The sequence below is a fragment of the Heterocephalus glaber genome, unplaced genomic scaffold (genome assembly GCF_053883595.1).
Source record: "Heterocephalus glaber isolate CG9 unplaced genomic scaffold, H.glaber_assembly_v1.0 deba00001761, whole genome shotgun sequence".
Lineage (NCBI taxonomy): Eukaryota > Metazoa > Chordata > Mammalia > Rodentia > Bathyergidae > Heterocephalus > Heterocephalus glaber.
Window position 1 is genome coordinate 2,712,641 of NW_028258458.1, and position 27,630 is coordinate 2,740,270.

A 27,630-nucleotide genomic window follows, 5' to 3' on the forward strand; every position below is an offset into this window, starting at 1 on the left:
AAGCCTTTTGGGGAGCGGGCGGGGGCGGGGCCGGCGTGTGCTGAGGCCTCAGGAAAGGAGGGAGCTCTCATCCCCATACCCTGACCAAGAGCTCCCCTGGCTCCCAGTCAGGTCCCCACCTAGTGCTGCTCGCCCGGGCCTGGAGGCTATTGGGGTATCTGGCACTGCCCCCGAAGTGTGCAGGCAAAGCAGGGTCACGCCACTAGCGGAGCACCATGCTGGGGGCTCCAGGAGGAGCTGCTGGGCACTAAGGGACAGCAACGACCGCGTTCCCTGGAGGACTGTCCTTGTGTCGCCTCCCATGGCCCATGGTCAGCACTTGGGGCTGGCACTGAGAGGCTGGAGATAGACCTACTACAGGGGCCAGGGCTGCCCAGTGGCATGGCCAGGCCATGGAGAGACCCTCCCCAGCCCCTCGAGGCCACCCAGCCCCACTGGAGCGTCTCCTGTCCCCCAGGTCCACGTGGAGACCCTGGCAGACACCGCTGTCCGGGAGCCCAGCCCCCGAGCCTCTGCAGCCGGGAGAGGAGCCCCAGACACATGGAGGATCCTGCCAATCTGTGACCAATCAGCCGAGCTGCCCGGGCTCAGTGCCGGCCGCTTCCATCTTTCCACCATAACATTTTTATTAAATAAAAGGAGACATTAAGGGATGACATCGGCAGAGGTACGAGGTTAATCCTTTACATGGTGAGCGGGTCGCGAAAACACGACATCCATCGTCTGTTAGCAGCGAGAGAGACACTTTAAGCTGCCCCCAGAGTACAAATCTCATTTAGAAGACAGTGGTGCTGCCTCCTTAAAAAAACAGAAAGTAAAACAAAACAGAGAGGAGAGGTTTTGAGATCAAAACAAATGTGGTGGAGAAGCCGCAAAGCCTTGGAGGCAGTGACCTGGCCCAGCCTGCACTCCTCCAGGTGGCCCAGCCGGTCAACTCGCCGTGGGCAGGGCTGGGCAGCTGGGGGATGAACCAGCCCGGGCCCCTTCACCCTAGGGAGGAGCCGGGCAGATGGGCACTGAGGCTTGGGCCTGCGCTTGTAGGGTCTCTTGGAGTGGGGTCCAGGACAGGAGGGTTGGGAGGGCAGTGTGCCCCCGGGGAAGGCAGACACGCGCCCCGCCTGCTCCTCTCACCCCTCCTCGTCCAGCCATGAGCGCGTCATGCGGTGGAGTGAGTGCGTGTCAAAGCAGAGGGACACGGGGGACGGGAAGGGGCGAGGAGCTCCGGTCCCGCAGGGAGGGCAGGCAGTGGGCATGGCCCATCAGTGATCCCATGGGGAGACCCAGTCCGGTGCAACAGGACTGCAGGGCTCAGCAGCCACCTGGGGAGAATGCAGGAGCGGAGCCGGGACTGTCAGGGTGGGCAGGACAGAGGACCGGGGGGCCCAGCCAGGCTGCGGCGAGCCAGCGCAGGGATCGGCCCTGCACCACCGGACCTGCGGCCTGGCGGGGGTGGCCGGCGCTACCTCCTGGTCCCGGCCCGGGGCAGCAGGACAGGGGCGCAGGCAATGCCCGCGAAGGACTCGGGGAAGTGCAGGTCCCGCTCCCACGCGTCTGTCTCAGTGTTGTACACCTGCACGATGCCCGTGACGTTGTTGAGGCGCCAGTTGTAGCCACCGACAATGTAGATTTTCCGCTCCAGCAGGCAGCAGCCGGCCTCTGACTGGCCAGCCCGCATGGGCGTCACACTGGTCCACTGGTCCGTCTCAGGCAGGTAGTACTCCACGGCCAGCACGTCGAAGCAGCGGTCCACGTGGTCCATGCGGCCGCCCAGGGCATAGATGCGGCCGCCGGCACCCACCATGGCATGCAACACGCGGGGCTCACTCATGGGGGCCTTGAACTCCCACTGGTCGGCCACGGGGTCATAGCAGTGCAGCGCCTTCTTGTCCTCCACCGAGATGCCGTAGCCCCCCGAGATGTAGAGGCGGCCCCCCAGGGCAGCGCCAGCATGGCCCCAGGTGCGACGCTTCAGCGAGCAGGCGTAGCCCCACTCGTTGCGCCGTGGGCAGTAGCGCTCCACGGAAGCCAGGCTGCCAGCGCGGTTGCGGCCTCCGGTGGCATACACCATGCCGCACAGCACGTTCAGCTGGAACTGGATGCGGCTCTCCTGCATAGCCTGCAGCCGCAGCCAGCGGTTCAGGTGCGGGTCATAGCGGTAGCAGGAGTCCACCGCACCCTCGCCACTGCGGTACTGCAGGTGCTGGCCCCCAGCCACATACACGAAGTTGTCCAGCACGGCCACACACGTGTGGCTGCAGCCCACCTCCATCTCCGTGAGCTCGCGGAAGTGCCGGGCGCCTGGCTCAGGCAGCTGGTACACCTTGCTGCTGACAGAGCGGTCGCTGTCGGTGTAGGGCGTGCCGCCAAAGGTGAGCAGCGAGGGCACGTCAGAGCGCACGGCGGTGCGTGGCGATTGCATCTCGTGCTGCCGGAAGGGCAGCACCTGGTAGTTGAAGGCCTCCAGCAGGTACTGGCGGCACAGCACGTCCTCCACCATGATGTCGAGCGTCTGCACACTGTCCACCAGCTCCGAGGACTGCATGAGAGGGAAGCGGATATGGCACAGCACGTGGCTGGCGCGTGGCCGCCGGGCCGGGTCGTGCTGCAGCCAGCGGACAGCCGCGCGGAACAGGTCGATCTCAGCACAGCTCTGCAGCCGGTTGCTCTGCAGGAAGAAAACCAGGCGCTCGAGCGGCAGGCACAGGAAGTCCTCCTCCTCCGCAATCTGCAGGAAGTGGCGGCAGGTGAAGGCATCCACCGACTCACGCAGTGAGGCCAGGCTGAAGGCAGTGGCCATCTGGCCGATGTTGAGGCAGGTCTCCACGCTCATAGCCGCCTTGAGGAACTCCTCACACAGCTCCACCACGGGCAGCATCTGCAGGAACACAGCCGCGCCCAGCACATCCTGAACGCACTCCAGGTCCAGTGTCACCTCAGCGCTGTAGGCGAAGTCGATGATGTGCCGCAGGCCACGGGCCGACACCCCCTTCAGCTCGATGACGTCCTGGCTCGCCTCGCGCATGCCACCCGTGAACATGGCCCTGCAGGGTGGAAACGACGTGGGCTGGGGTGGGGGTCTGGGGTGTCAGGGTGCCAGGATCACCCTGGCCTTGGAGTACGGGACAGAAACACAGATGGAGGGGCAACACTGGGACTGAACCCAGGCCTTCACACTGCGCTGCATCCGTGGTCCTTTTTATTTTTTATTTTGAGACAGGCTCTCACTAAGTTGCTCAGGCTGAGCTCAAACTTCCCATCCTCCTGCCTCAGCCTCCCAGTATGCTGAGAAGACAGGCAGGCCTCACTGCACCTAGAAAGAAAGCGTTTTACTCCACCCCCAAGTATGCAACTTCCTAGAACACTGACCCCCTGCTGCCACACAGCCAGAGTGCGGTCTGGGCATTACCACTAGACTGCAGCATTGCAGGAGTGCAGTGGCCAGTGTGACTTCTGCAGTGGGGGCCTGCTTACCACCTGCTCACACAGGCCCTGCTTCCTCGGCCCAGTCTCCGAAGCCATGGGGACAGGCAAGTGCTGCGCATCCTCAGGTGTGGGGCGCTGCTGAGGGCTGCCCTGGGTCAGAGAGAGGCCCAGGAGGACAGGAGGTGCCCCTCCCACCCCATGAGCTGCTTTGCTGTGGGAGGCAGCGCCAGGAGGGAGCTGGCACAGGGACAAGGGAACAGGCAGAGGCCAGTGGGGAGGCTCAGGTTCTAGGTCACAGCCCCCAAGGACATGGGAGAGGACCAGTGCTCACTCGGAGCCCAGGGAGGCCTTCCCACAGGGCGGGTGGCACTCACAACATTTCTTTTTTTGTTTTTGCTTTTGAACCCAGGGCTCTCACACTGAACTCCATCCCTTCTTTATTTTTTATTTTGAGGCAAAATCTCACTAAGTCGCTAAATTCCCACGCTGGGCTCAACTTGCAATCCTCCTGCCTCAGTCTCTCAGAGTGCTGGGATTGCAGGTCTGTCCCCCAGCGCCCACCTGGCTCACACTGACTCTTCCTGCAATCCAGGCACCTTCCCTGACGGCTGCCTGCGTGTGGGATGTCCCCTGTCCACTGTGTGGCACATGGCCTGCCTCAGTGGTACCAGCGGGAGGACATCTGTGAGGGAGCTGTCGGCCCCCTGCTGGCCCCTGCCTGTCCCCTCCCGTCCTCACGGCCCTCGGGCACTGTGATAAAACGGAGGCAGTGGGCCACGGGTGACGACGGGACGGAGCTTTGCCTTTTAAGGCCTTGTCAGCTGCAGTGCCAGTGCAGGGGAGCCTTTAAAGGGCATTGCTGGCTGGGCAGGCCCACCCGTCCCCAAATCTGAAACAAAAATAGCAGCAGCGCCCCAGTTGGCTTGGCTGCTGTGGCTCCCCAAAACGACCTCACCGAGCCCACAGGGCAGGCAGCCGGGCCTCGGGTGCATGCTGGACAGGGTGGTCCAGCTGGTCACCAAGGGAGTGAGGGGCAGCCCCAGAGCCACGATGACCCACAGCTAGTGAGGGGAACTGCCCCACCCACCAGCTCCCGTGAGCCTCACTTCCAGCCCAGCCACTGTACAGGAAAGATGGATAGACCCAGATGCCCAACAGGCCTGTGGCCACTGTGCAAGGCACAGAGCCCAATGTAGACGTTGGCAAGACACAGGGCCGCTGTGGTTCTCCAGCCCCTCCCACCCCTTGGCTGTTCTGCTTTAGGTACCCAGAGTGTGGATGCCATGCTGGATCCCCAAGGCCTAGACCACTGCCTACCATACAGTAGGTATCAAATAAAGACTCTAGGAGGCTGAGGCAGGAAGGTCACAAGTTCAAGGCCAGCCTGGACAACTCAGCAACTAGTAAGACTGTCTTAAAATAAAAAATGAAAAAGACTGGGGGTACAGCTCAGGTCAAAGGCCCTGGGTTCCATTCCCAGTTGGCTTTAAAAATAAAAGACTTTGAATGAATGTCCTGCCAACCCCAGCCGTCATGCCCCAGGTGGCACTGCTGATCAGGTGCCCACGGCCAACTCTGTCCACCAAGCATATTCTGCCCCACATGTGACAGCAAAGGAGGACCCAGCAGGTCTAAGAGAGCAGAAAAGCACCCCACACCACTCCTGTCCCTCCTGGTGTCCCTGGCAGTGGTGCCAGCCCCCACAGTGCTCACCGGAAGTAGTCGCTGCAGGCAGCCAGGACCACCTTGTGTGCGTGGAAGGCCTCTCTGTTGATGGTGAGCACGACGTCCAGCAGCTGGCCCTGCGCACGAAGGGCAGCCAGACCCTGCAGGAGGCTGGCGCTGTGGCCGGGTGCCGAGAAGGTGCACTTGAGGGCCCCGTGCTTATCGGCCATGCTGAGGGGAGAGCAGAGTTGGGGACACGGCTCAGAGGCCCGCGGTTCTGGCACATGGGATAGCACAGGAGACTTGGGACGGGTGCTGGGTGGCAGAAGCTGGCCACACGAAAGGCCACAGAGGGTGCAAGTCCATAGGAACAGGGAGCGGGCTGGTGGGCACTCAGGGCTGTGGGGTGGAGGCGAGAGGGGTGTGTGTGCACAGGCCTCTTCTCGTGGTGAGGAATCACTCTGGGCCCAGAGAGGCAGCTACACGGCACTGTGAATGCACCAAATGCTGCCGCACTGTCCATCTACCTTAACACAGCTTTGAGCCGGGCGTGGTGGCACAGGCCTGTCATCCCAGCACTCTGCGAGCCTGAGATAGGAGGATTACAAGTGCACACCCAGCCTGGGAAATTTAGCAACTTAGCGAGACCATGTTTCAAAATAAAGAGTAAAAAAGGGCCGAGATGCAGCTCAGTGTGAAGGCGCTGGGTTTCATCTACACCACCAAAAACAAAAATGAAAACAAGGGACATGAGAACTCTCCCAGGTTCTGTGTAAACACTGCCCACCCCCAGCCCCTCAGGGTCCCTGAGGCCCTGCATGGCCAGAGCCCATGGCCAGGATCCCTACCCTGGGGCCCCCTGCCCAGGCCACGGCCACCCTCCGCCGCACCACATCTCCCAGAGGCCAGTGGCCCCCTGGGATGCCGCCTACCCACAGCGAGGGCCAGGAATTTGGGCACTGGCTGTTCCAAGAATGTGCGGGAGGGGGTGAGGGCTCCTGGTCCCTTGGCCCGCCACCCCAACACAATACTGAGCTATGGAGCTGGCACCCACTCGAGGCACACACTGGCATGCACCCCAGGCAGCTGCTGTGCTCAGAGGCCCTGCCCACCTCGAGGCCCTCTGGACACCCTCAAGAAAGGGTGGACAGGGGCTATAGGTGGAGCTGTCCAGGGCTGGGCGGAGCAAGGTGCCTGTGCTCCAGCCCTACCTGCCAGAAGTGGGGGAATCCAGCGAGGGGACACAGCAGCACCGGGTGGGAAGCTGTGAGTCCCTTGCAGGCAGGACACAGGCAGTCAGTCAGAGCCCAGCATATGGCCATCTGGAGCAGCAACCAATGCTGAGGTGCCAGAGGGCTGGGTACTAGGGTGCTGGTGGCTGGCCAGAGACCTCCTGCAGGCTGAGGAGGAAGGGCAGCCTTGGGGCCCAGGCAGAGCTGGAGACTCCATGCCCCACCAGGTGGAAGGGGTGCCCAGGTCTGCACCGCACACCTGACCTGGGGCTGCTGCCTCAGCCCCTTCAGCCTCCAAGCCGCATGACAGACCTAAGTCCTGAGGGTTGTGAAGAGGACGTCGAAGGTCCCAGGTCCACCATGGTCAGGGCTATTCTGTGGCTGCAGTGCCTGGCTGCTCCTGTGACCCCTCTGCCCAGCCCCTGGGCAGCTGGACGCTGTTAGAGATAGAGCAGCCCTGCCCTTGCGGCACCAGTGGGGGAACCGGGCCAGAAGTAGGCCTGTCACCTAGAACCAGGGACATCCAGGGACCACCAGCACAGTCTGGGATGTCTAGGCCAGTCAGGAACAACGGTCGAGTGAGCCCCAGGGCTACACATTAAGAGCTCCTGACCCCAGGGCCCTCGCCTCAGCCAAATATCCATCCGTTCACGCGTGCATGCACTGGGCCAGTGCTTCACTGGTGGGCCTGGGCCTGCCCTGTGGCACTCACAGCTTCTGTAGGGGCAGGGGAAAGACAGGATGCAAGGTGACCACTGCATGCTCTGAGCACCTGCTTGGAGGGGACATTTTGGAGGAGAGGCCAGAGCTTTGATCAGAGACAGGAGGCAAGGACAGGACCGGGGAGAGTCAGAATTCCCGAGCGCCCTGCATGACCTGGAAGCTCCAGGGCGCACACGGGCCTGATGGCCATGGCGCTGGCATCCCTGATGCCCCGCCCAGGGGAACTGGTGCCTGTGAAGATGCAGTGGCCACACAAGGATCTTGAAAGGGAACTCAGGAGTCTGCACCCCGACACTCCCGGCTGCCCGAGCACCCCCCGCCATGGGTCCCGAAGGCCAGGCAGAGGAAGCCTGAAGCTAGAGCCTCTCGTGGAACAGCAGCAGGTGAGGGCGCTGGTCTGGTGTAGAAGCTTTGCCTCCCAGACCCCCCCATGGCCCCTACCAGCCTCTGCCACTGCGCTTCCAGCTGCCACTTCATCCCTCCTGAGGGAGACCAGGTGGTGCAGGGAAGCGTATTGTGCTTCCTCTGTGCCCAAGGGCAGGCATGCACATGAGGTTTTTGCAGGAAGAGAGGTTCGTGCTGGGGCAGCTGCATCGCAAGCCACTTGGGGACCCCAGCCTGGCCCCCATGCTGCCTCTCAGAGGCCCTGCCAGTCACTTGTGCCATCCCTGCCTTCTGAGTACCCACCTCTGGTCCCTCACTTCCAATGAAGACAGCAGCACAGGATGGGGAAACATAGGCACCTTCAACCCTACAGCAGTGTGCTGCTCTGCTTGGAGAGCACCAGGAAATCAGTGCAGGCAGCAACCTGGGTGGAAGAGGCGCAAGGGCCAGGACAGCTCACAGGAAAGGGAGAGGGGCTGGCTGCACCTCAGCGCGGAGTTATCGGGCTGCCCAGCAGCAGGGCTCACAGTTGTCCCAGTGGGGGCAGGAGCAGGACGACCCCCAGAGCCCTGACCCCAAGACTGCCTCTGAGACTGGCATGACACGGCGGTTCCTCAGGTCCACGAGGAGTGGGGTCCCAGACCCCCACGGGGGCGCCAAGATGCTCAGGTGGCTTCCGTGGGGTGGGTTGGTGTTGGCCTGGAGCCCATGGGCAGCCTCCCATAGACCAACCACCCCTCGGTGACAAGGGGGCCTCACACAGGGTAAGTGCTAAGCACAGGGCTATGATGATGCATTGTTTGGGGAGTAGTAACAGAAAAAAGTCTGTCCATGTTGGGTATGGGTGCAATTTCCTTTTCAAACTGTACTGGCAATCGGCACTGATTGAACTGGAACCCACAGGAACTGCCATCTCGGAGCGCGAGGGCCCATTCACCACCCCCACCTCCCGGCAGAAGGGAACCCAGGAACAGGGTCAGTGGGGTGGTGGGGGAGTCACCGAGATGACGGCCAGAAGGGAGGCCAACACTGACCCTCCATCCCGGCAGGGGAGGGACTCCTGCCCCTGTGTGCCAAGAACTCGTCCAGAGGGCAGAGCAGCTGGGTGTGGCACTGCCCCAGGGAGGACAGAGATGAAGGTGCCTACATTTCCCTCCCCTGCGCTGCCATCTCCATTGCAAAGTGGAGGACCAGAGAGGTGTGCAGGAGCCTTCCTGGGCATGGGTGTCTGGGTTCCTCAGTGACCTGGAAGACAGGGATGGCACCAGTGACCCGCAGGGCCTCTGAGAGGAGGCACAGGGGCCAGGACGGGGTCTCTGCGGCCAGCAGTCTGGGTCATGCCAGTTCTCTTGACCTGGGAGCTCAGGGACATTCAACCACGCAGGCCCTGGCTACAAGGTGGGGGCAGACGGCCCTGCCCTTGGGGCTGTGACTATGACTGTGTTTCCGTCCGCGTGTGACAACTGCACTCCAAGAATCCAAAGGCTCCTCTTTAGCAGTCAGGACAGCCCTGCCCAGGAGACAGGCCCATCTGAACCAAGAGGGGAGAGTCCAGTCCGCCCCCACCCCTTCATGTCCCAGGCAGTGGACACCCCACATGGCTGCGCTCTCCCCTGTCCTACAGAAGACACCACTGTCCCCGAAGCCCCCACCATCCCTGGTGCTCAGAGAGGAGGAGGCCACAATGGCAGGCACCCAATGGCAGCAGAGACAGCGAGGCGTGGCCCAGGCTGAGGTGGGCACGAGTAGAGGGTGACCCAGCCGATGACTAAGGAGAGGAAGGACCTGTCACTCGGGCTGGGCCCAGACAGGGGGCGGCTGGTCCCCAGGAAGGCAGCAGCCCTCATTCAGTGCGAGGCTCCAGACGGCCACTCAAGTCACGGTCATCCACACGTGAGTCATCAGGGCCGGTGCGTCAGCAGCCGGTCAGGGCGTCCCTGGAGACCGCTTGCTCTGGACGCAGCCTCTGAGCGGCCACCCCCCCACCATCCTCACCAGGCCATGCCCGTGTCCCCCAGCATGGTTGTCAGTGTAGGCACTGGGTAGGGTGGCTGTCCTCATGTTAGGACTTGGGGACCTCCTGGGGTGGCCTTGCCTTAAGGTCTGCTCTGGAGACACCAACATGGGCACAGAGCAGCCTAGCGGGAGAGGTCACAGGACGCTGAGAGCCACGCCAGCTGTGACCAAGGCTCTGGTGACCGGGCCGGGTGGGAACCAGAACAGGGGCCATAGGACCGGCGGGGAGCGGGGCCGAGCACCTGCCAGGGTGGGCGCCCCTCCTCCAGCCCCAGCCCAGCTGCCGGCCTCGTCCCTGCGGTCGCTTCCCAGCCGGCAGGAGAGATCCGAAGCCCCAGATCCATTCTTCTCATTGGAATGTCCAGAAAAGAAAAAGGCCAAGAACAAGAGGAATTTCATGAAAACATTTCTTTGGGGCTTTGTAAAACCCTTTCCCACCCCCACGCGGAGCGGGCAGCCAGCGCGTCTGTGAGCGTCCCGCACACACTGTTCTGAGCGCAGGCTCGCTTCCCCGAAGCCGAGAGCACTTCCACTTTGCAAGCCAATTTCAGGTTTATTGTCCATGTGGCTGGGCGCGGCACGGCAGCGCAGCACAGCTGGCTGGCTTGTACCCCAGCCCAGCCCAGCCACTGCAAGGCCAGCCCCCAGGTCCCCATGCGTGGAGGAACAGGGACAGCGGTGCCCGCTCCAGCTCTGCCCCAGCTGGTAAGAGGAGCCCCTCCAAGGCCCTCTGAGACCCAGAGAGAAAGGGGATACCGAGATCTGGGGGCAGAGACAGATGGGGGCAGACTGAGAAGGGGGCCGGGGCTCTGGGGCTGTTCATGGAGCTCTGAGCCCACTGCTCACCTCTGGGGTTTGTTTCTCACGCGTGCATGTGCACGCATACACACACACCCACACACGCACACTCTTGCTCTCCGGCCACACAGGAAGTCCCTCCATATCCCCCAGCACCTATCTTGAACCCTTCACCACATGTGACCCCACAGGGAGCAGTGCCAGACTTTGGTGAAACTGAGGCCCTGTGCAACCCCTCACAACTGCGGGCAGCTTCTTTCTTGCCAATGCCACCAGGGCTTGGTGGCCTCTGGGGCTGAGCCCTCAGGGTTAAGGGGTACAGAGAACCAGGGTCCAACACAGCCACTGAGGCAGCTGCCCCCAGTTACTGTTGCTGTGGTTACCACAATATTTCGCAGCTCTGGCTACAGGATAAAGTCACTGTGTTCTGGCACATGGTGCTGGCCTCAGACGTGCAGCCAGCCAGCAGCCCCCACACTCACGTCAGCGAGCCTTCCCCTGGGACTGTGGGGTGGCCCTGTCCCCCACCGCCTGTCCCGCCCTTCCTGGGTCGCCCCTCCTGAGCAGGGGCAGCTCCTTCACAGAGGGCTGGGGGGGCACGGGCAGTGCTTTGGAGGATGGCGTGGGCCCCAGGACCCCAGATGCTGAAGAGCTGAGGAGCAGAGATCAGAAACGGACAGGACAGAAGCCTGGGCAGGGCTGGGGTGGGCTGGAGGTCCAGCGCCTGCCTGGCACATGCAAGCCCCAGGCTCTACCTCCAGCATAGCAGTGGCTCTCTCTGGTCTCCCCCGTGCACATCAGCAGTCTAACGAGGACCCTGTGTCCAGGCCTGCATGTGCCCAGCGCTGCCCCCATGGATGTGGGCACCCAGGGCAGCAGGTGTGCCGGGAGCACAGGCCCTGCTGCCAGCATGCACACAGACTGACAGGGCCACACAGTGCCGGCCTGCCCAGGGGATCTCCCTCCAGAGCCGGTGTCCCTGGTCCTGGGTGTGTGTCCTTGGCTCCACCAAGCACACAGGAAGACAGGGCAACCTGCCCACTTGCAAGCCCAGCAGCTCCCACAGCCCCGGGGTCTGAGGGGAGGCACCTACCCTGCCTGGCCCTGCCTACCCTGGCAAGCCTCTGTCCCACCTTCTGGAAAACAGGGTGGAGGGGAGTCAGGAGCAGTGGTTGGCATCCTGCTGGCACCAGAGAGGAGGGAGGTGGGCGAGTGGGCAAGGCCACCACGCACCTGCTCCTGGGGTCACAGGGGTGCCCCTGAGGCTGACCCGTGGTGGTCTCTACTCCAGCCTCTGGCCCATGCCCCAGGAAGGAGCCCAGGACTCAGGAAGACCCGTGGGCAATGCTCCCAACCTGAGGGGCCAACTACAGCCACTTATCAAGGCCAGCAGGGGCAGTCCTGCCATCCAGGGAGAGGCCGGAGGAAAGGGGCCCTCAGCTCCATCCTTCTGGCCAGCGGCAAGCTCTGCACCCACAGCACAGGGTCACCCTGGTGCACAGCCAGATCTAATACAGGAGCATGTCCATCAGAACAGGCCACGCCCACCCAGTGAACACCCCTCTGTGCCAGGCTGGCTGAGGGCCACCCACAAACCTGGCTCCCAGCTCTCCACTCAGCCTGGAGACCTCAGCAGGCACTGCATCATTATCCCCATTTCATAGATGGATATGTTAAGGCACAGGAAGGGTCAGGCACTTGTCCAAGGCCACACAGCAAGCAAGAGGCACGAGGACACCAGGCCTGACTGGTGGAGACCACCCTCAGCCAGCACACAGATGCCCATGTGCCTCACTGAGCCCCAGGACCATCACTGAGATGCAGACAGGGAGACTGAGGCCCAAATGGCTGAGACCACTCCCGAGGCTCGGCCCACACCCAGAGGATGGACATGGACAGCGGCTCTTCAGTGCCGGCCCACGGCAAGGATATGTTCCCCACAGACCTCCGAGCTGCCCACCAGATCCCACTGGGAGAGTCCTGAGCCACTACCGCCCTTCTCCTGGAGCCCTGGCCGGGGTGTTTGTCCTCTCCGCCCACCCCATCCAGTACACCGCTGTCTGTCACGGTCTATGCTTGCCACGTGCATGAAGGGGCTGGGGTGTGTGGCTGGGTGCAGGCAGGCCAAGATGGGTGGATGTGAGGAAGGGTAAGTGGTCAGATGGGTGCCTGAGTGGATGAGCGGGTATGGGGTGGTTGGATAGATGGACGGATGTATAAGTGGATGGGTGGGTGAACACATGGTTGGGTGGGTGGATGCTTGGATGATGGATAGATGGGTGGCTGAGTGGATGGGTAGATGAATGCATGGAGGCCGGGTGGGTGGAGAGATAGGTGGCTGGGGTAGCAGGTCTGCTCCTAGACGGCAACAGTGGGCTGGAGCTTTCCCACTGCTCAGCCTCTGCCATGCAGCTCCTGGCCCAAGTCCTAGTGCCAGGTTTGGTCTCTGACAGGGAGCATCCAGGAAGCGCTCAGCAGGATTCACTCCAGGATGCCTGACCTCCACACCTACACTTGCGATGCTCCTGATGCTGCCTGGCCCCCTCCTCCTGCCCCCACCCCCACCCCCAGTCTACCAGCTCCCCCACACTGGATGTCCCCACCACTTCCACCTCAGAGCCTTCTCTGGAAGTACAGTCTCCCCATGGCCTCCCTCACCTATGCACCCGGCTGGGTCCACCTTGGCCCCTCACCCTACTGCCCAGCCAGGTACCCTGCCAGGGGCCGACCAGGGGGCAGATCTCAGGCTGAGGTTTCCTCCCGACTCCAGATGATCTAGCAACAGCCCAGCCCCCTCAGCACCCAGCAGTACCAGTCTGGGAGACAGGGCCACTCGAACAAGCACACCCCCTGGCTCTCCAGATTAGGCAAGTAGGTGCATGAGCACTGTTCAGAAACCCAGTGAATTCCAGCACCGCCGAATTCCAGCATGGCAGGGCAGAAACATGCCGTGAGACAGCCCAGCCCGCTGCCTCCTCTGGCAGGGCTGGCGCTGAGGCCCCAGAAGGGTCAGGGCTGCCAAGCAGCACATGTTCACCCCAGTGGAGCTGAGCCAGAGGCAAGAATCCTTGCGCTCAGCATGGGGCCTTCTGACAAAAGCAAATTTCAGCACCAGAAGGAGCCTGTTCATGAACATCTCCATTTTAGGGGTACTTAAATCCCTCCTTTCTTCTCATAAGGACCCTGTGCTTTCCTTGCAGAACCTCCTTTTCTCTTGCTCAAGCCCAGTGGCGGACCTCTTCCAGGGGTTTTAAAAGAGTCACATGGCCCAGCCCAGCCAATCAGAGCCTCCTAGAATGGCCTTGGTGATTGGTCCAGAATGGGGGTGTGGCCCACATGGTCCAGTCAAAGCCTTCCCTGGAAATTTTGCTGAAGCTACCAGATAGAGGCTTGCCTTTCCCTTGGGGTTGCCAGGCTGGTGGGATATAAGGGAGGGTCACCTTTCCACTGAGTGGGCAGTGGGCAGGAAGTGGGAAGGCAGAGCTGAAAGATGGATCTGCTGGGGACCCTGCTGGGGATGTCCTTTCAGCCTTGAACCCCAATACGCCGAAAACTGGAACTCTCCTGGGATTTATGTGACCTCTAAGCTTTAATGGAAGGGAATGAGCTGGTCTTCTGCTCTCCCACCCCGAGGGCCTCCATGGCAGAAGTTTAGAGTCACCCGTGGCATTCCAGACAAGCCTCTGGAAAAACCACTGGAGACATAATGCCTCGCCAGCTGCCGCCTCTCCCACATTGCACTCGAGCCTCCTAGGGGCCAGCGGTGAGGAAGTCACACAGAGGGTGAGTCCGAGGGTAAGTGGGCGGCAGCCGTCCCCAGCCAGAGCCCCGCCTGTCTGTGACAAGCCAGACGGCTCCACTCCACCCGCCGAGACTCCCTGGGAAGGAAAGGTCAGCAAGCTGCCCGCACGGAGCAACCAACACCAAGGTTCAGCCACTCTAAATGCTAACACGGGGCAGGCGTAGAGGCTGGACGGGAGGGGCTGATGCCACCATCCCAGCTAGGAAAACACCACCAGCCACGTGTGCAAGTGACTCACGGGGAGCAGACAGATACTTCGCAACAGAGGCCACATAGACCCCAGTGGGGAGCCAGCGTGGAGAAGTGCACCCTCCCGGCGGGCAGACTCCATGATGGCCCTAGAAAGCTTCCCAGGAAGGCTGCGCGGGCTGATGTGCACAGAAAGGCTCCCGCATGCCTGCTGCGGCACAGCCACCTGGCCGCCCATCTACCCACCCAAAGAAGCACCCCATGCTTGGCTGGGGTAACGGAAGATTCTGGGCAGTCACATGTCCCCTGCTCAGCCACCTTCGGCAGACTGCCTCAAATCCTAAATCCTGTGGAGGTCACAGCTCTCCGGATATCCACCCAGACCTCTCCCACCCGATTCCCAGCTCTGACCCCAGCAGAATTTCGCGGCTGTGGTGTCAGAAAACATCTTCGGCCTTGATCCTTCGGTGACCCCCCCAAGACCTTTAAAAAGCCCGTAGGTCCACCCCTGCAGGCTGAGTGTGTTCAATTCCGGAAGCCCTTGCCCTCGCAGGAAAGGTCTGTGTTTCCCCCAAGGTGCCGGTTACTTCCTCTCGGATCACAATATTTGCAGTGTGCACCGTGGTGCTGCACAAGGAGCGGTCAGGCGCTGTGCTGCTCGGCGAGGGGTCTGAAAGCACGCTGGACGTGCCCCAAAATCCACTCTGCAGAGCAGGAATGCTAGGGAAATGCTGGCGTGGCCATTGGAGACGAGTCCTGCGAACTGCACAGCCCTCTCTGGAGAGGCGTGGGGAAGGGCTGAGAGGAAGGGATGGAGGCGCGGGGTTAACAAGTGTTAAGAGAGCTCGTCCGCACAGCTGCAGCTCGGCTACCAGAGGAGGAGGGCGGGCCAGCCAGCAGTGAGGGCCCAGCGGGCTCAGCCCCCACTTCCACTTCAGGCAGCTGGACAGGGAGGGTGGCCGGCGGTGTCTTTCTTAACTTTCACACACAGTGCTGAAATTCTGCTCATTAAATAAACGGAGCGCATGCAGAATGGTGCGGCTGCTGGCTGCTCCATAGTGGAGCTGATTTACTGATGACAGGCTATGAATCTGCTGCTCTGCCCTGACCCTGCTGGTTAAATGCCATCAAGTGGAGGAGGGTGACTCTACCTCGTCGGGGCAGGAGGGCTGTGCAGAGCATGGGGTCAGGCCAGTGCCCCTGAAAATCCACCCCACATGGTGTGGGGGGCATGGACCTGCTGGGGACTCTGAGAACTGACCAACCCCTCCACCTGGGGAGTGCATGTCCTAGGGGACACAGACCCTCTGCACAGACAGCGAACCGTGACAGCAGGGCAGGACTGGAGGTGCGGGTGGGCGGTGGTGCCGGGATGAGCAGTGGCCAGGCCCCAAGGAAGCAGCACTTGAGCCATGCAAATTGCTGGGACAGGACATTCTGGGGGTGTGCTTGGGTCACACAGAGACCAGATTCTATTCCGAGGGCAGGGAGCCCTGGCAGGTGTTGAGCGGGGGGTGACAGGAAGGTCCTGCTGGCTGGAGTGGGGGACAGGACAGTGGCTCAGAGCCAGAATTAAGGGAAGGAGGAGCAGGACCCGGGCTGTGGCTGCGAGGTGATGCAAGATATGCCGACTGGAGGTCTGCCAGGGCGGCTGCGGCCCTCTCTCTGGAGGAGAGACGTTCTCAGGACAGGGACCTGCTGGCCAGGAGACCTGAGCCGGCGGTCCCAGGTTGGCTGAGCCCAGAGCACAGAGGCTTGAAGGGCCTTTCTGGGACAGGGTTGCAGATGCCACCTCTATGTCCCCTGGACACTTGCAGCCAGCACGGCCACTCAAGGCCAAGTGGGTTCTCAGCCCCCTCACCCTATAACTCCCCCAGGATCAGGCCCACAGCACACAGCAGAATCTAAGAGCCCTCACAGCCACCACTATTGGTCCCCAAGCCAGCACTCACCTGTCATCGCCTCAGCCCACCTTGGCCCAGGCCCCCCAGTCTGCTCTTCCAACTTGGAGTCCAACCCAGGACCCTCACCCAAGCCCACCCTGTGCCCTGAGCTCACCCTCATCTGGGAAGAGGCACTGACCCCTCCTGAGGAGATGGGATGCTCCAGCTCAGGCTCGGATCCTTAGGGCCGCTCCCACCCAGCCCCATATGGACTGTCCTGTCCTGTGGGCCCCAGGCCAGTGGCAGGTACACAGTAGGCCCTCGACCCCGGCCAGAAGGGGAGAGAGGTGTCGAGTGATCCTGTGCACAAGAGCAAGGACAGGGTGCCAGGATGCACAGCCACAGGCGTCACACAAGGGCCCTGTGTTCTGAGCCGTTTCACCTGCGCCCAGCCTTTTCCCTCCCCCGCCCCTTCCCCTCCTCTTTCTCCCTCTCTTCTCCGCCTCCTTCCTACTCTTTTCTCCTCTTCCTCCTAACAAGACCTGCAACCCCAAGTCTAAAACATCCCTTAAGACCAAGGGCCAAAGCCAGGTGTGGTAGTCCATGCCTGTAATCCCAGCATTCGGGCACTTGAAACAGGAAGATTACAAGTTCCAGGCCAGTGTGGGACACATAGCAAGTTCAAGGGTATCCTGTACTACATAGCAAACTTTGTCTCAAAACAAAATGAAAAGGGGCTGGGGATTTAGCTCAGTGGTTTCACTGCCTGCTGCGCAAGCACAAGGACCTGAGTTCAATCCCTGGTACCCGCCCCCCTGCCAAAAAAATGAAAAGGGCTAGAGATGTAGCTCAGTGGCACAGGGCCTGCCTGGAAAGCTCAAGGCTCTGAGTTCAACTCCTGATACCAAAAAATAATAATAATAAAAATAAAAAGTGCCAGGGGGCATGGCTCGATGGTAGAGCACCCTGGGTGCTCCCTGGTATTTCACCCCCCCCAAAAAAACCAAGGGCCAGGGCTAGGGTGAGGCTCAGTGAGCCCTGGGTGCCATCCTTAGCACCTTTTTTCTTGGTACCAGGGATTGAACTCAGGACCTTGAGCTTGCTAGGCAGGCACAGGTGCCACTGAGGTACATCTTTGGCAGTTTACAATTTTAAGAACTGAAAAAAACCCCTACACCAATAAAGAGCAAAAGTGGACCAGGGATGTAGCTCAATGGCAACGAGCCTGCCTCATAAGCACAAAGCCCTGAGTTCGATCCCCAGTACTGAAAAAAAAAGAGCAAAAGTGAGTCTTGCTTTGAGAGTGCCTGGGAGAGACTGGCAAGGAAGGCAGTGGCGAAGGGCCCAGCTCCCCCATGGTAGTGCGGCCACATGCAAACTAACACAGCCAAGGGCCAGAGGGCGGGGGCTACCTGCTCACACTCCACTGCCTGCTCTGCCACCACCCCTGCCCCTCACATGGCCCCCAAGCACTGGTGCCACCATCCACCCAACAGCATGGGCCAACTTTCACCTTCCACCACCTGACACAGCCCACAGTTCCCAGGTGGGGGCACCAGGCAGGACACGGGCAGCATCGCTACTGCAAGGGAATGTCAGCAAGGTGGCCCCAGTACGAAATGTATGGCACACCCCAAGCATCTCCCAGCCCCCACCCGGGGACCTGGGCCTGCTTGGAGGCTGCACACGGGAAGGAGGGACTGCAGTGGTGTCTATCGGGCACGGGTACTACCACACCGGCCCTCATGTCCTGAGAGGTGAAGCCCGGCTCTGGCAGGGCCAACACTGTGCCTTTCCCTCCCTCAGAGTAGAGAACCGGCCCAAGGGACAAGACCTTCCCAGGAGGCCACACTGTGCCCCAGGTCTTCCTAGCAAGAGCTAGGGTTTCCTTGGAGGCGACCTAGGGACAGACAGCCAGGGAGGGCTTGCGGGGAGTTTAAGCAAGCACATGCCATCAGCCAGGCTGCACTGTGGCCAGCCTGCTAGGCACCAGTTCCCAAGGGGACACCCATGGCTGGCGCGCCCCTTATGCTGGTGTTCCCTCCTCACCCCCGGAAGCAGTGTGACTCAGCAACACCTTTGCAGGGGGCAGGCGGAGGAGCAAGGGTGCCAGGGCCAGGAAGCACCTCACCGCCATGGGACTTTAGCCCAAGGCCCTCTCCCTCGAGGAGCCTGGACAGTAGAAGCCGAGGCCTGGCCAGGAGCAGACAGCTGCAGGCTGCAGAACAAGTGTCTTTTGTTTCCGAGCCCACAGCCAGGCACCACCTCCCCTCTGCCAGCCCCGGTCAGCCGGCCACCTTGTCCATCCCTGAGGTTCTGCGCAGCCATGAGCGACCATCTCCACTAGGCAATGGGGTTTGGTTGACCCCCTGAGATGGGAAGGAAGGAGAAGGAAGGAGAGAATTCCTTCTTCTCCCCCCAGTTGCAGAAGAGAGAAGTTGGAACAAACAAGTTACATAACGATGAGGGCTGCGGGGGGTGGAGGGGTGGGGAGTGAGGTCCCTCCCTCCTGAGGACACTTGCTAGCGTTGTGGGACCACAGGAAGAGCCAGGGAAAGTCAGGAACCACTCCCACTCCTGGCCAGAGGACAAAGCCCTACGTGGGACAAAGCGCCGGGCGCAGGTACCTCCTGGCAGGCTGGAAGGTCGGCATCACAGACAAGGCCAGCTTTCCCCGCCCCTTGGCAGCCCCACCAGTCCCCCCCAAAAGATGTGACCCACACAGGGGCCTCTGACCTGCCAGGCTGCAGGTCTGGGACCACAGGAATCTTCTCACCAGTGGCTGATCCTCCCTGCCCCTCCCTGACATGTTCCCTAGACACTGACTCCCTCTGGGCCACCCACACACCAGGGCCCCAAGTCGTACCACAGGGACATGCTGTCACCACACAGCACTGCCACAGAGGGACTCACCAAATAATGTTAGGCCACCCAGTCTTCAGCATTCCTATTTTCTGTACTTTCTTATGTGCACTCATCCGCTGGGCCTTGTATGTAAGCTATATCCCCAGCCCCTGGTATGCTTTAGTCACAGAAAATGTACTAAGACATCCATCAAGTGGTGAATGGATAAACAATGTGGTCTACCTGCAGTGCGGAATATTACTCAGCCACAATGAGGCATGGAGCACTGATAAAGGCTACAGCAATGATGCTAAGTGAGGAAACCCAGACACAGGAGGCAATGTCATGTTCCGGCTGATTTAAAATGTCCAGAACAGGCAGATCCAGAAACAGGAAGTAGATCAGTGGTTGCCAGGGGCTAGGGGTTGGGAATAGGAGGTGAGTGTTACTAGGTATGGGGCCTGTTCAGCCTGGTAGCTCATACCTGTAATCACAGCACTCAGGAGGCTGAAGCAGGAAGAACATGAGTCCACCTAGGCTACATAGCAAGTTCAAGCCTGGCCTGGACCATCTCAAAACAAAGAATAGGTATGGGGTCTCCTTTTAGTATCACAATTATAATTTGGAATTAGACATAGGTTGTGGTTGATAAATGCCACTGAATGGTTCACTTGAAATGGGTGAACTTTGTTATATAAATTTTACCTCAAGAAAACCCATAAGGTGACCAGAAAAAGTGCTCTGTGGGCTATTTGGGGTCCCATCAGGCCCAACCCAGTGAAAAAATGGGTGAAAGACTGAAGAGATAATTTACCAAAGATCTGAATAGCCAAGTGTTATATAGCTTGTGTCTAGTTGTGGAAGCTTCATGTGGTCATAGGTGGAGCTTTGTCAGAGGCGGCTGGATTTAGAGTGTGTGGCTGGGATTGATCCATGGTACAATGCTGGGATTAAGGGCACTAGGATTAAGGATGTGAGTGCTACCTTCAGTAGCCTGGATAAGATAAAAGGGGCAGAAAGAGGCTGTGTCTTGTCACTTGTTGTGCGTTGCTTTGCTTCTGTCTGCCATGAACTGCTTCTCTGCAATGCCCCTCTGCCAAGCCACCCTGCCTTGGAGCCTGCTGACTATGAACTGAAACCTCTACAAACTGAGCCAGAAAAACATTTCCTCCTTTAACTTTTTTTTCCCCTTTGGTACCTGGAATCGAACTCAGGGACTCACACCTGCCAGGCAGACACTGCGCTGCTGAGCTACATTCCCAGCCCCCTCCTTTAACTTTGGGTGTTGGGTATTTTGTCTCAGCAATGAGAAAAAGTTAGACACCAAGAAACCCATAAAAAATATCCAAAATCATTAGTTACTGGGGAAATGCAAATTAAAACCAAAATTAGAACTAAAACACACAGGGGCTGGGGATTTAGCTCAGTGGTTCCGGTGCCTGCCTCACAAATGTAAGGTCCCGAGTTCGATCCCCATTACCAAAAAAGAAAAAAGAAAAGAAATGAAACACATCTATGAGTGACTAAAAAGAAAGACTAGCCATACCAGCTGTTGGTGAAGATGGAGAACAACTGCAGCTTTGTTTTGCTTTTGGGGGATTTTTTTGCTTGCTGGGGATTTAGCTCAGTGGTTCCGGTGCCTGCCTCACAAATGCAAGGTCACGAGTTCGATCCCCAGTACCAAAAAAACCAAACAAACAGAAAAACAAAACCAGGGGCACTCTGCCACTGAACTATACCCCAGCCCTCCCTCTTTTTATTTTTGGAGTTTTATTTATTTGAAACAGGATCTCATTGTGTAGCCCAGGCTGGCCTTGAACTCACAGCGATCCTCCTGCCCCAACCTCCCAAGTGCTGGGATTACAGGCATGCACTACCTCGCATGTCAGTTCCTTTTCTAAAGTGTTTTATTTTCAGACAGTGTCTTGCTTAGTTGGCCATGCTGGCCTAGAACTTGTGACCCTCCTACCTCAGCCTGATGAGTAGCTAGGATTACAGGCATGTACCACTGTGCTCATTTGCAAATGGAACACTTGAACATTGTGGGTAAAGATACCAAATGTACAGCTGTTCCACAAAGTAGGCTTAACAGCTTCTTAAAAAGTTAAAAACACATCTGCCTCATGACCCAGTCATTCCACTCTTAGCTATCTACCCAATAGGATAGCTGTGTTATATCCATAAATAGACTACCCAGATGTTCACAGCAGCTTTATTTACAATTGTCAAAATGGAAACAATCTAACAGTCTACCAATCAGAAAATGGCTAAACAAATTGTCCCCCCCCACACACACACACACTGCAAGGATGGCCAGTGTGTTTCTTTTCATCCAGCAGTGATAAAGAACAAATTTCCAATGCAACAGCATGCATAAGCTTCCAAAAACATTGTTAGCCAGAGTGATGGTGCCACACTGAGGGAAGCTGAGGCAGAAGGATCACATGTTCAAGCCCAGCCTGGGCAACTTAGTGACTTAGCCAGACCCTGTCTCAAAAATAAATAATTATACATATATATGTACACACACATAGAGAGAGAGACGTGTGTGTGTGTGTGTGTGTGTGTGTGTGTGTATAGGCAGTGACAAAGTTTACTGGAAAAGTAAGTGAAGAGTGAGATAAAAAGTGGCTCTGCAGAGCAAGCTTGGGCTGAGTAAAAGAGGAAAGGGTAAGATAAAAGTATATCCTGGAGGAAGCAGGTGGGCTATGGAAAGCAAAGCCATGATGGCGTCAAACTAAAACATGTTTTTAAAAGGGCTGGGGATGTAGCTCAGCATAAAGGCCCTGAGTTGAATCCCCAGTACTGGGGGAAAAAAAGAAAAGAAGAGACAAGTCAGGCACTGTGGTGTATACCTGTCATCCCAGTTACTTGGGAAGCTGAGGCAGGAGGATTCCAAATTTGAGGCCAGGCTGAGCAACTTCATGAGATCTTGCCTCAAAATAAAAAATTTAAAAGGCCTGGTGATAGAGTTTGGTGGTAGAGTACTCCTGGGTTCAATCCACAGCACTAGAAAGGAAGGAAGAAAGGGAGAAAGAAAGAGAAAGAGAAAGAGAGAAAGAGAGAAAGAAAAGAAAGAAAGAAAGAAAGAAAGAAAGAAAGAAAGAAAGAAAGAAAGAAAGAAAGAAAGAAAGTGTGTGGCTCAGAGGTAGAAGCCCTAGCATAGCATGTGCAAGCAAGGTGCTAAGTTCCACCCCCAGAAATAAGAGCAACAACAGCAAAGCAAAGAGCCCTTGTCCCAGACTAACCCACCCCAGGGCCCAAGGTGGGCACTTAGGGCTTTCAGGCCCTCTTTTTTTGTTGTTGTTTTCTTGTTTTTGAGACAAGGTCTCACTATGTAGCCCAGGCTGGCCTTCAACTCAGAGCAATCCTCCTGCCTCAGCCTCCTGAGTGCTGGGATTACAGGCATGCGACACCATACCTGGCTCAGTGGCCCTTTTTTATCTCTCCTTTGCTTGCAGCCTGGAGCCTGGTCACCAAGCCTTGCCCATTCCAGCCCTCCAATCTTACCCACCCTCACTTCCTCCCCAAGAAGCTGGTCAGTCCTCTGGTCACAGAGGTCACTGTCTTTCCACAGCCACTGGCAAAGCCGACTCAGTCCCCTGCCTTGCTCTGCCCACACATGGAAGCCTCAAGGTGGCACTCAGCATCCTCTGCCCTGACTGTGCCATCCATGCCAGCTCCATTTCATCCACCTCCAAAGCCCAACCCACAAGCAGGGCCAACTCCACACACACATGTATGGTCCAACTTCGTCATTCACCATGCTGAGGGAAACCCTTGGCTCCTGTAAGCTCCCCAGCAAGAAGGAGCCTGAATTTCCTTCCTGGCCAGCTGAGAATGGTGGGGTCCTGGGGGGCTCAGGTGGGAGGGTCTGGGTGTCATTCAATGTGAAAACAGGCAGGTGCTCTTCCCCCAAGACTCCAGGGCAACACTTAGAAGCACAGAAGTACCTATGATTTTTTGGTAAATTCTGGGGTTCAAGCAACCCATCTCAGGTCTCAGGCATGAAGAAAGGGAGCCTCCCTCTGACCACGGAGTGAAACATGCCCCATAATGCCAGGGCAAGACCTCACCTCAAGTTCTTCTGCCAGAGCGAGGGGAGTGAACCCCAAGGGGATGGAAGGAGCCCCCAGGAAGGAGCCTGTTTCCTGCAGCCCTCCGCTCTCCGGCAGTCCTCTGGCCCCGCAACACCACCCTAGCCCCTCTGAACCCGTGGGCCTCTTACACCCCCAGACCCCGCCCACCCTTCAGGACCCGCTGGGACCCTCGGGTTCCTCAGTGTCCCCTCCCAGCTCTCCCTGCCAAGCCCTCAATTCCCAGCCTCCTACACTCAGCGCAACAGGGCACGCCTCCTCACCAGAGCCCCCCACTGCCTGTGGCCCCCGCTTGGCCCTCTGCCTCCCAGACCTTGGTATCTGTAGGTCCCTCGCCCACCACTCTAGGGCGTCCCACCAGCCCTCCGGGGACCAACGCAGACACCTGGAGGTCCGGGGAGCCCGGCCCGCCGTCACCTGCTCCTCAGAGGCCCTCGGGCCCCCGAAGCCCAGAGTCCCCGCGAAGGCTCCTCCTCAGGCCGGGCCGGACTTCCAGGATTCCCAGGGCGTCCCGCAGGCCGGGACAGGTGCGGGCCACCGGCAGACCGCGACTCACCTGCTCGGGCGCTCCTGGCCCGGGACCCCGCCGCCGCCGCCGCCGCCGCCGCCGCCGCCCCCGCCGCCGGACTCCGCCATCTTCCCACCGCCGCCGTCGCCGCCGCGCGTTCGAGTGACGGGAGCCGCGTGCGCCGACCGGTGAGACCGAGACCCGGGGAGCGGGGCGGGGCCCGGCCTGCGGAGAGGCGTGGCCATGGGGGTGGGGCGTGGTCCGAGGGTGGGACCAGTCTCGGCAAGGGGGCGGGGATAGTGGTGGGAGGGGCCGTGTATGCCAAAAGGAGGGGCCAGAGTTCAGCTAGACTGAAGAGAGTGGAGGAGCTTTAGAGCAACGGTCTGAGAGTGGGAGGAAGGGGCGTGTCTGAAAATAAGGGGCGGAGTCTGAGAAGAGGGGTTAGAGGGGGTGGGGTCTAAGAAGAGGTAGGGCCTGGGCGGGGATAGGGAGAGAGGGAAGGGATGGGGCGAGGGGCAGAGCGGGTCCTGGAGAAGGGTGTGTCCAAGAGGAGAGGGGGCGCAGTCTGGCGAGGGGCGGGATTTAATGGAGCTGGGGGCGGGACATAGCCTAGGAGGTGGGTCCCAAAAATGAATGGTGGAGTGTTTCGTGTGCGGCAGACCAGTTACTATGGGGGGTGGCCTGGGTGGTGGGAGGGTCTACTCCACAGAAAGGCGGGCCCAAGGGGAGCTGGGGCGGAAAGCTAAGGCGGGGCCTTAGACCAAAGGCCTAAGCAGAGTGGGAGAAAGGGGCGTATTGGAGCGAAGGGGCCGGCCCTACGGAAAATAGAGGTGGAGCCTGGGTTTAACCAGGGCCAGAGGATAGGGAATTGGGAAGGAGCTCTACGGCAAGGGGCGGGGCCAGGGCCAAAGAGGGTGAGTCCAAGCGGGGAGGGGCGGGGTCTTTGTGAGGGGAGGGTGGGTGTGGCCTGGGAGGGCGGGGCCCAGGATGAAGCGCTGACTGGGGGGGCTGGAGTGGGTCCGGGGCGGGGTTCCTGGTGATAGATGAGGTTGAATGGGGAGGGGTAGAGCGCGCAGAGGTCAGAGAGACCCTGAGAGAGGGCAGGGGCCGGGTTTGAGGGGGGGCAGCAAGGTGCTCTCCATGTGTGCTAGGGGTGGCTGAAGGGCGGGGCCAGCTCAGAGGCGGGGCAAGGCCATGTGGGGGGGGCGTGGGTGGAGCCCGGCACCCTCCCTCAAGGTTCCTGCCTGAGTTGCTCCTGCGGGAAGTACCAGCCCCAACTGGCCCCCATGGCCTGCAGAGGGCCAGGTGCTCAAACACTGTAACCCACCGAGGAGGTGACACTAGGCCCCTTGATGGATACTACTAGGTGCTGGAGGCCCTGCTGCCTTCGGAAACACAGGCTCCACTCAGTGAATGCCAGACCATTAAGCTGTGCAGACACCTATGATTCCGCCTCGATCACCCTTTGTTCCGGACGAACCACGTGCAGGCGTCCAGCACCATCAGCAGAGACTGACAGCTCATGCTGCCCTACATACAGCCAGAGTCAATGGCATCCAATCACACGCAAGCTCCCTAAACACCCAGATTCCACCCATGTGTTAGGCACAGACACTTAGCCAGCGATAGGCAAAACACCCAGGAGAGTCTCCAGGTGCCCGGCTGTGTGCACGTGCACTGTGTGCTGCAGACCCCCATCCCCTGGTCACTGAGGTGCTCCGAGATCTCAGGTCACAGGAGACCCTGTGCGAAGGTCTCCAGAGGGGCAGGGGTGTGCTGCCAGCCAGAGGAGGGAGGAGGCTGGGCGGGGGCAGCCTGTATGTCACAGAGGGCAGGGGGTCACTGTGGAGATACCCTACTACTGAAACGAGAAGAGAAACCGGTGATGGCTTTAGCAGACACCTCTCAGAGTTGGGGAGGCAACATCTTTAATTAGGGGCATTAGCAAGGTGGTAAACAATCAAGACCAAACTTGAGGGGGCTCAGTTGAACACAGTGGTGAGCACCTGCAATCCTGGCTACTCAGGAGGCCAAGGCAGGAGGACTGCAAGTTTGAACATAGCCTGGACATAGCTGTCTCAAGATAAAATGAAAAGGGAAAAAATAAAATAAAAAAATTAAAAATAAATAAAATCAAATAAAAAGGGAGCCAGCCGTGGTGGCGCACACCTGTCATCACAACACTTGGGAGACTGAGCCAGCATGACTGCTGCAAGTTGAAGGCCAGCCTGGACTACATCGTGAGACCCCGTCTCAAAATAAATAAATAGATAGATAGATAGATAGATAGATAGATAGATAGATAGATTGAAAAGGGCTGGGAATGTAGTGCAGTGGTAGAGCATGTGCCCAGCATATATGAGGCCCTGGGTTCCATCCCTAGTACCATAAAAATAAAGGAGAAAGGGGGGCCGTGTGGCCCTCGCTGGGATGAACTTCGAGGGCATCAGCTGCAGGTGAGATGTGGGCCACAGCAGCAAAGCCAGGGATCCCCTCCCCAGGGCTCTCGGCCCAAACTGCTGTGGCTGCCATGACTGGGCCAGAGTGGGGACCTCACTGCACATGCCTGGTACAAGGAGGATGGACCCATGGGCTGGTAGAGCTGCAGGCCACTCCATGGAGGGCCCTGTCCACAGCCTGGCCGCCATCTGGCCCACATCTGGCATGGGATCCCAGAGGCAGGGGCCTTGCCACCTGCTCCCCTGAGCCAGCCCGGCCAGCTGTGAAGCCACCCAGGGGTGGTCCAGGTCCAGCGTGGAGGCTCTGGAGAGCCCAGGTGTCATGGAGGAGGAAGTGGAAACCTCGGATGGCCTTGGAGCCAGGCGGCCAGGGTCCACCCTGACGGGCATCACCACTGAAAGGGCCGGTGTCCTATCGAGGCCGATTCTCCTCTTCATTACGGCCTTCGGCTCTTCTTCCTCCAGTGCTTCTGAACCAAGGGCCTCTGCAGGATGCTCCAGCCAGCTGTATCTTCAGCTCCACATCTTTTTTAAAAATTTGTTTCCTAGTACTTCCCGTGATCTTGCTAGTTCCCCAGGCTGGCCCTGAACTTAAGACCCTCCCGCCTCAGCTTCCCCAGTATCCGAGGTTAGGGGCATGCACCAAATTCACCCAGAAGAATTCACCATTTGTAAGGCCCCTGAATGGGTAGTTTTTATACTTTCTTTAAAGCTGTATTTACCAGGGCCGGGATGTAGCTCAGTGGTTCTGCCACGTGCCTCACAAGCACAAGGTCCCGAGTTCGATCCCTGGTACCAAAAAATATTGTATTTACCAATTGATTCTTGGGGTGCTGGGAATGCAGCCCGGGGACTTGCACGTGCTAAGCAAGTGCTCTGCCGCTGAGCTCCACCCCCCAGCCCCCCCAGGGTTCTCAGCACACTCGGGATGGCAAGCAACAATCACCTCTATGCAAGACTAGAACACTTCCACCCCTCCCAGTGGAAACCCTGCCCCCGTGAGCAGTCTCTCCCCCGTCCCCTCCCCTAGACCCTGGCAGCCACTGATCTGCTTCCTGTCCCTGTGGATTCGCCTGTTCTGGACAATTCATGTCAGTGGGATCACATACCATGTGGCCTTTTATACCTGGCTTCTGTCACTGTCAGCACCATGGTCTTGAGGTGCATCCATGTAGCATGTATCAGTGCCTCATTTCTTTTCTTGGCTGAGTAATACTCCATTCCATAGATGGCCCTTCCTGTGTGGATCTATTCATGCGCTGGTAGATATTTACTTGTTCCCACCTCTGGGCTGCTGTGAACATGTGTGGCCAAGGACTTGCCTGAGTCCCTGTTTTTGGTTCCCTGGGGCAGAAACCTAGGTGTGGAATTGAAGGCTCCTAGGGTGTGTAGCTCCCTGTTCAGCTTTCTGAGGAACTGTCAGACATTTTCCTTCCCTTCTTATCATTCATCCTCTCCACTGAAATGTTAGCTCCCCGGGGATGAGGATGCTATTTTGTTTCTGGCTGCTGCTGCAGCCGCCGGACAGCAGCAGACACACGTTAGATAAACACATAGTGCGCCAGTGAATCACGACGGCGCTCTCAGGGCCACTGGGTGGTCTCAGC

The 27,630-nt window shown here is 59.0% G+C and overlaps 1 protein-coding gene across 1 annotated transcript; it reads right to left on the reverse strand.

The window, feature by feature from the left end:
- Window positions 1-601: 601 nt before the first annotated feature.
- On the reverse strand, window positions 602-23,723 carry Klhl26 (kelch like family member 26). Its single transcript, XM_004873384.3, has 3 exons — window positions 23,613-23,723; window positions 5,137-5,319; window positions 602-3,041 (listed from the first exon to the last, which is right to left on the reverse strand). The coding sequence occupies exons 1-3, from the start codon at window positions 23,690-23,692 to the stop codon at window positions 1,460-1,462; spliced, it is 1,845 nt and encodes a 614-aa protein (XP_004873441.3). The 5' UTR covers window positions 23,693-23,723; the 3' UTR covers window positions 602-1,459.
- Window positions 23,724-27,630: the final 3,907 nt, after the last annotated feature.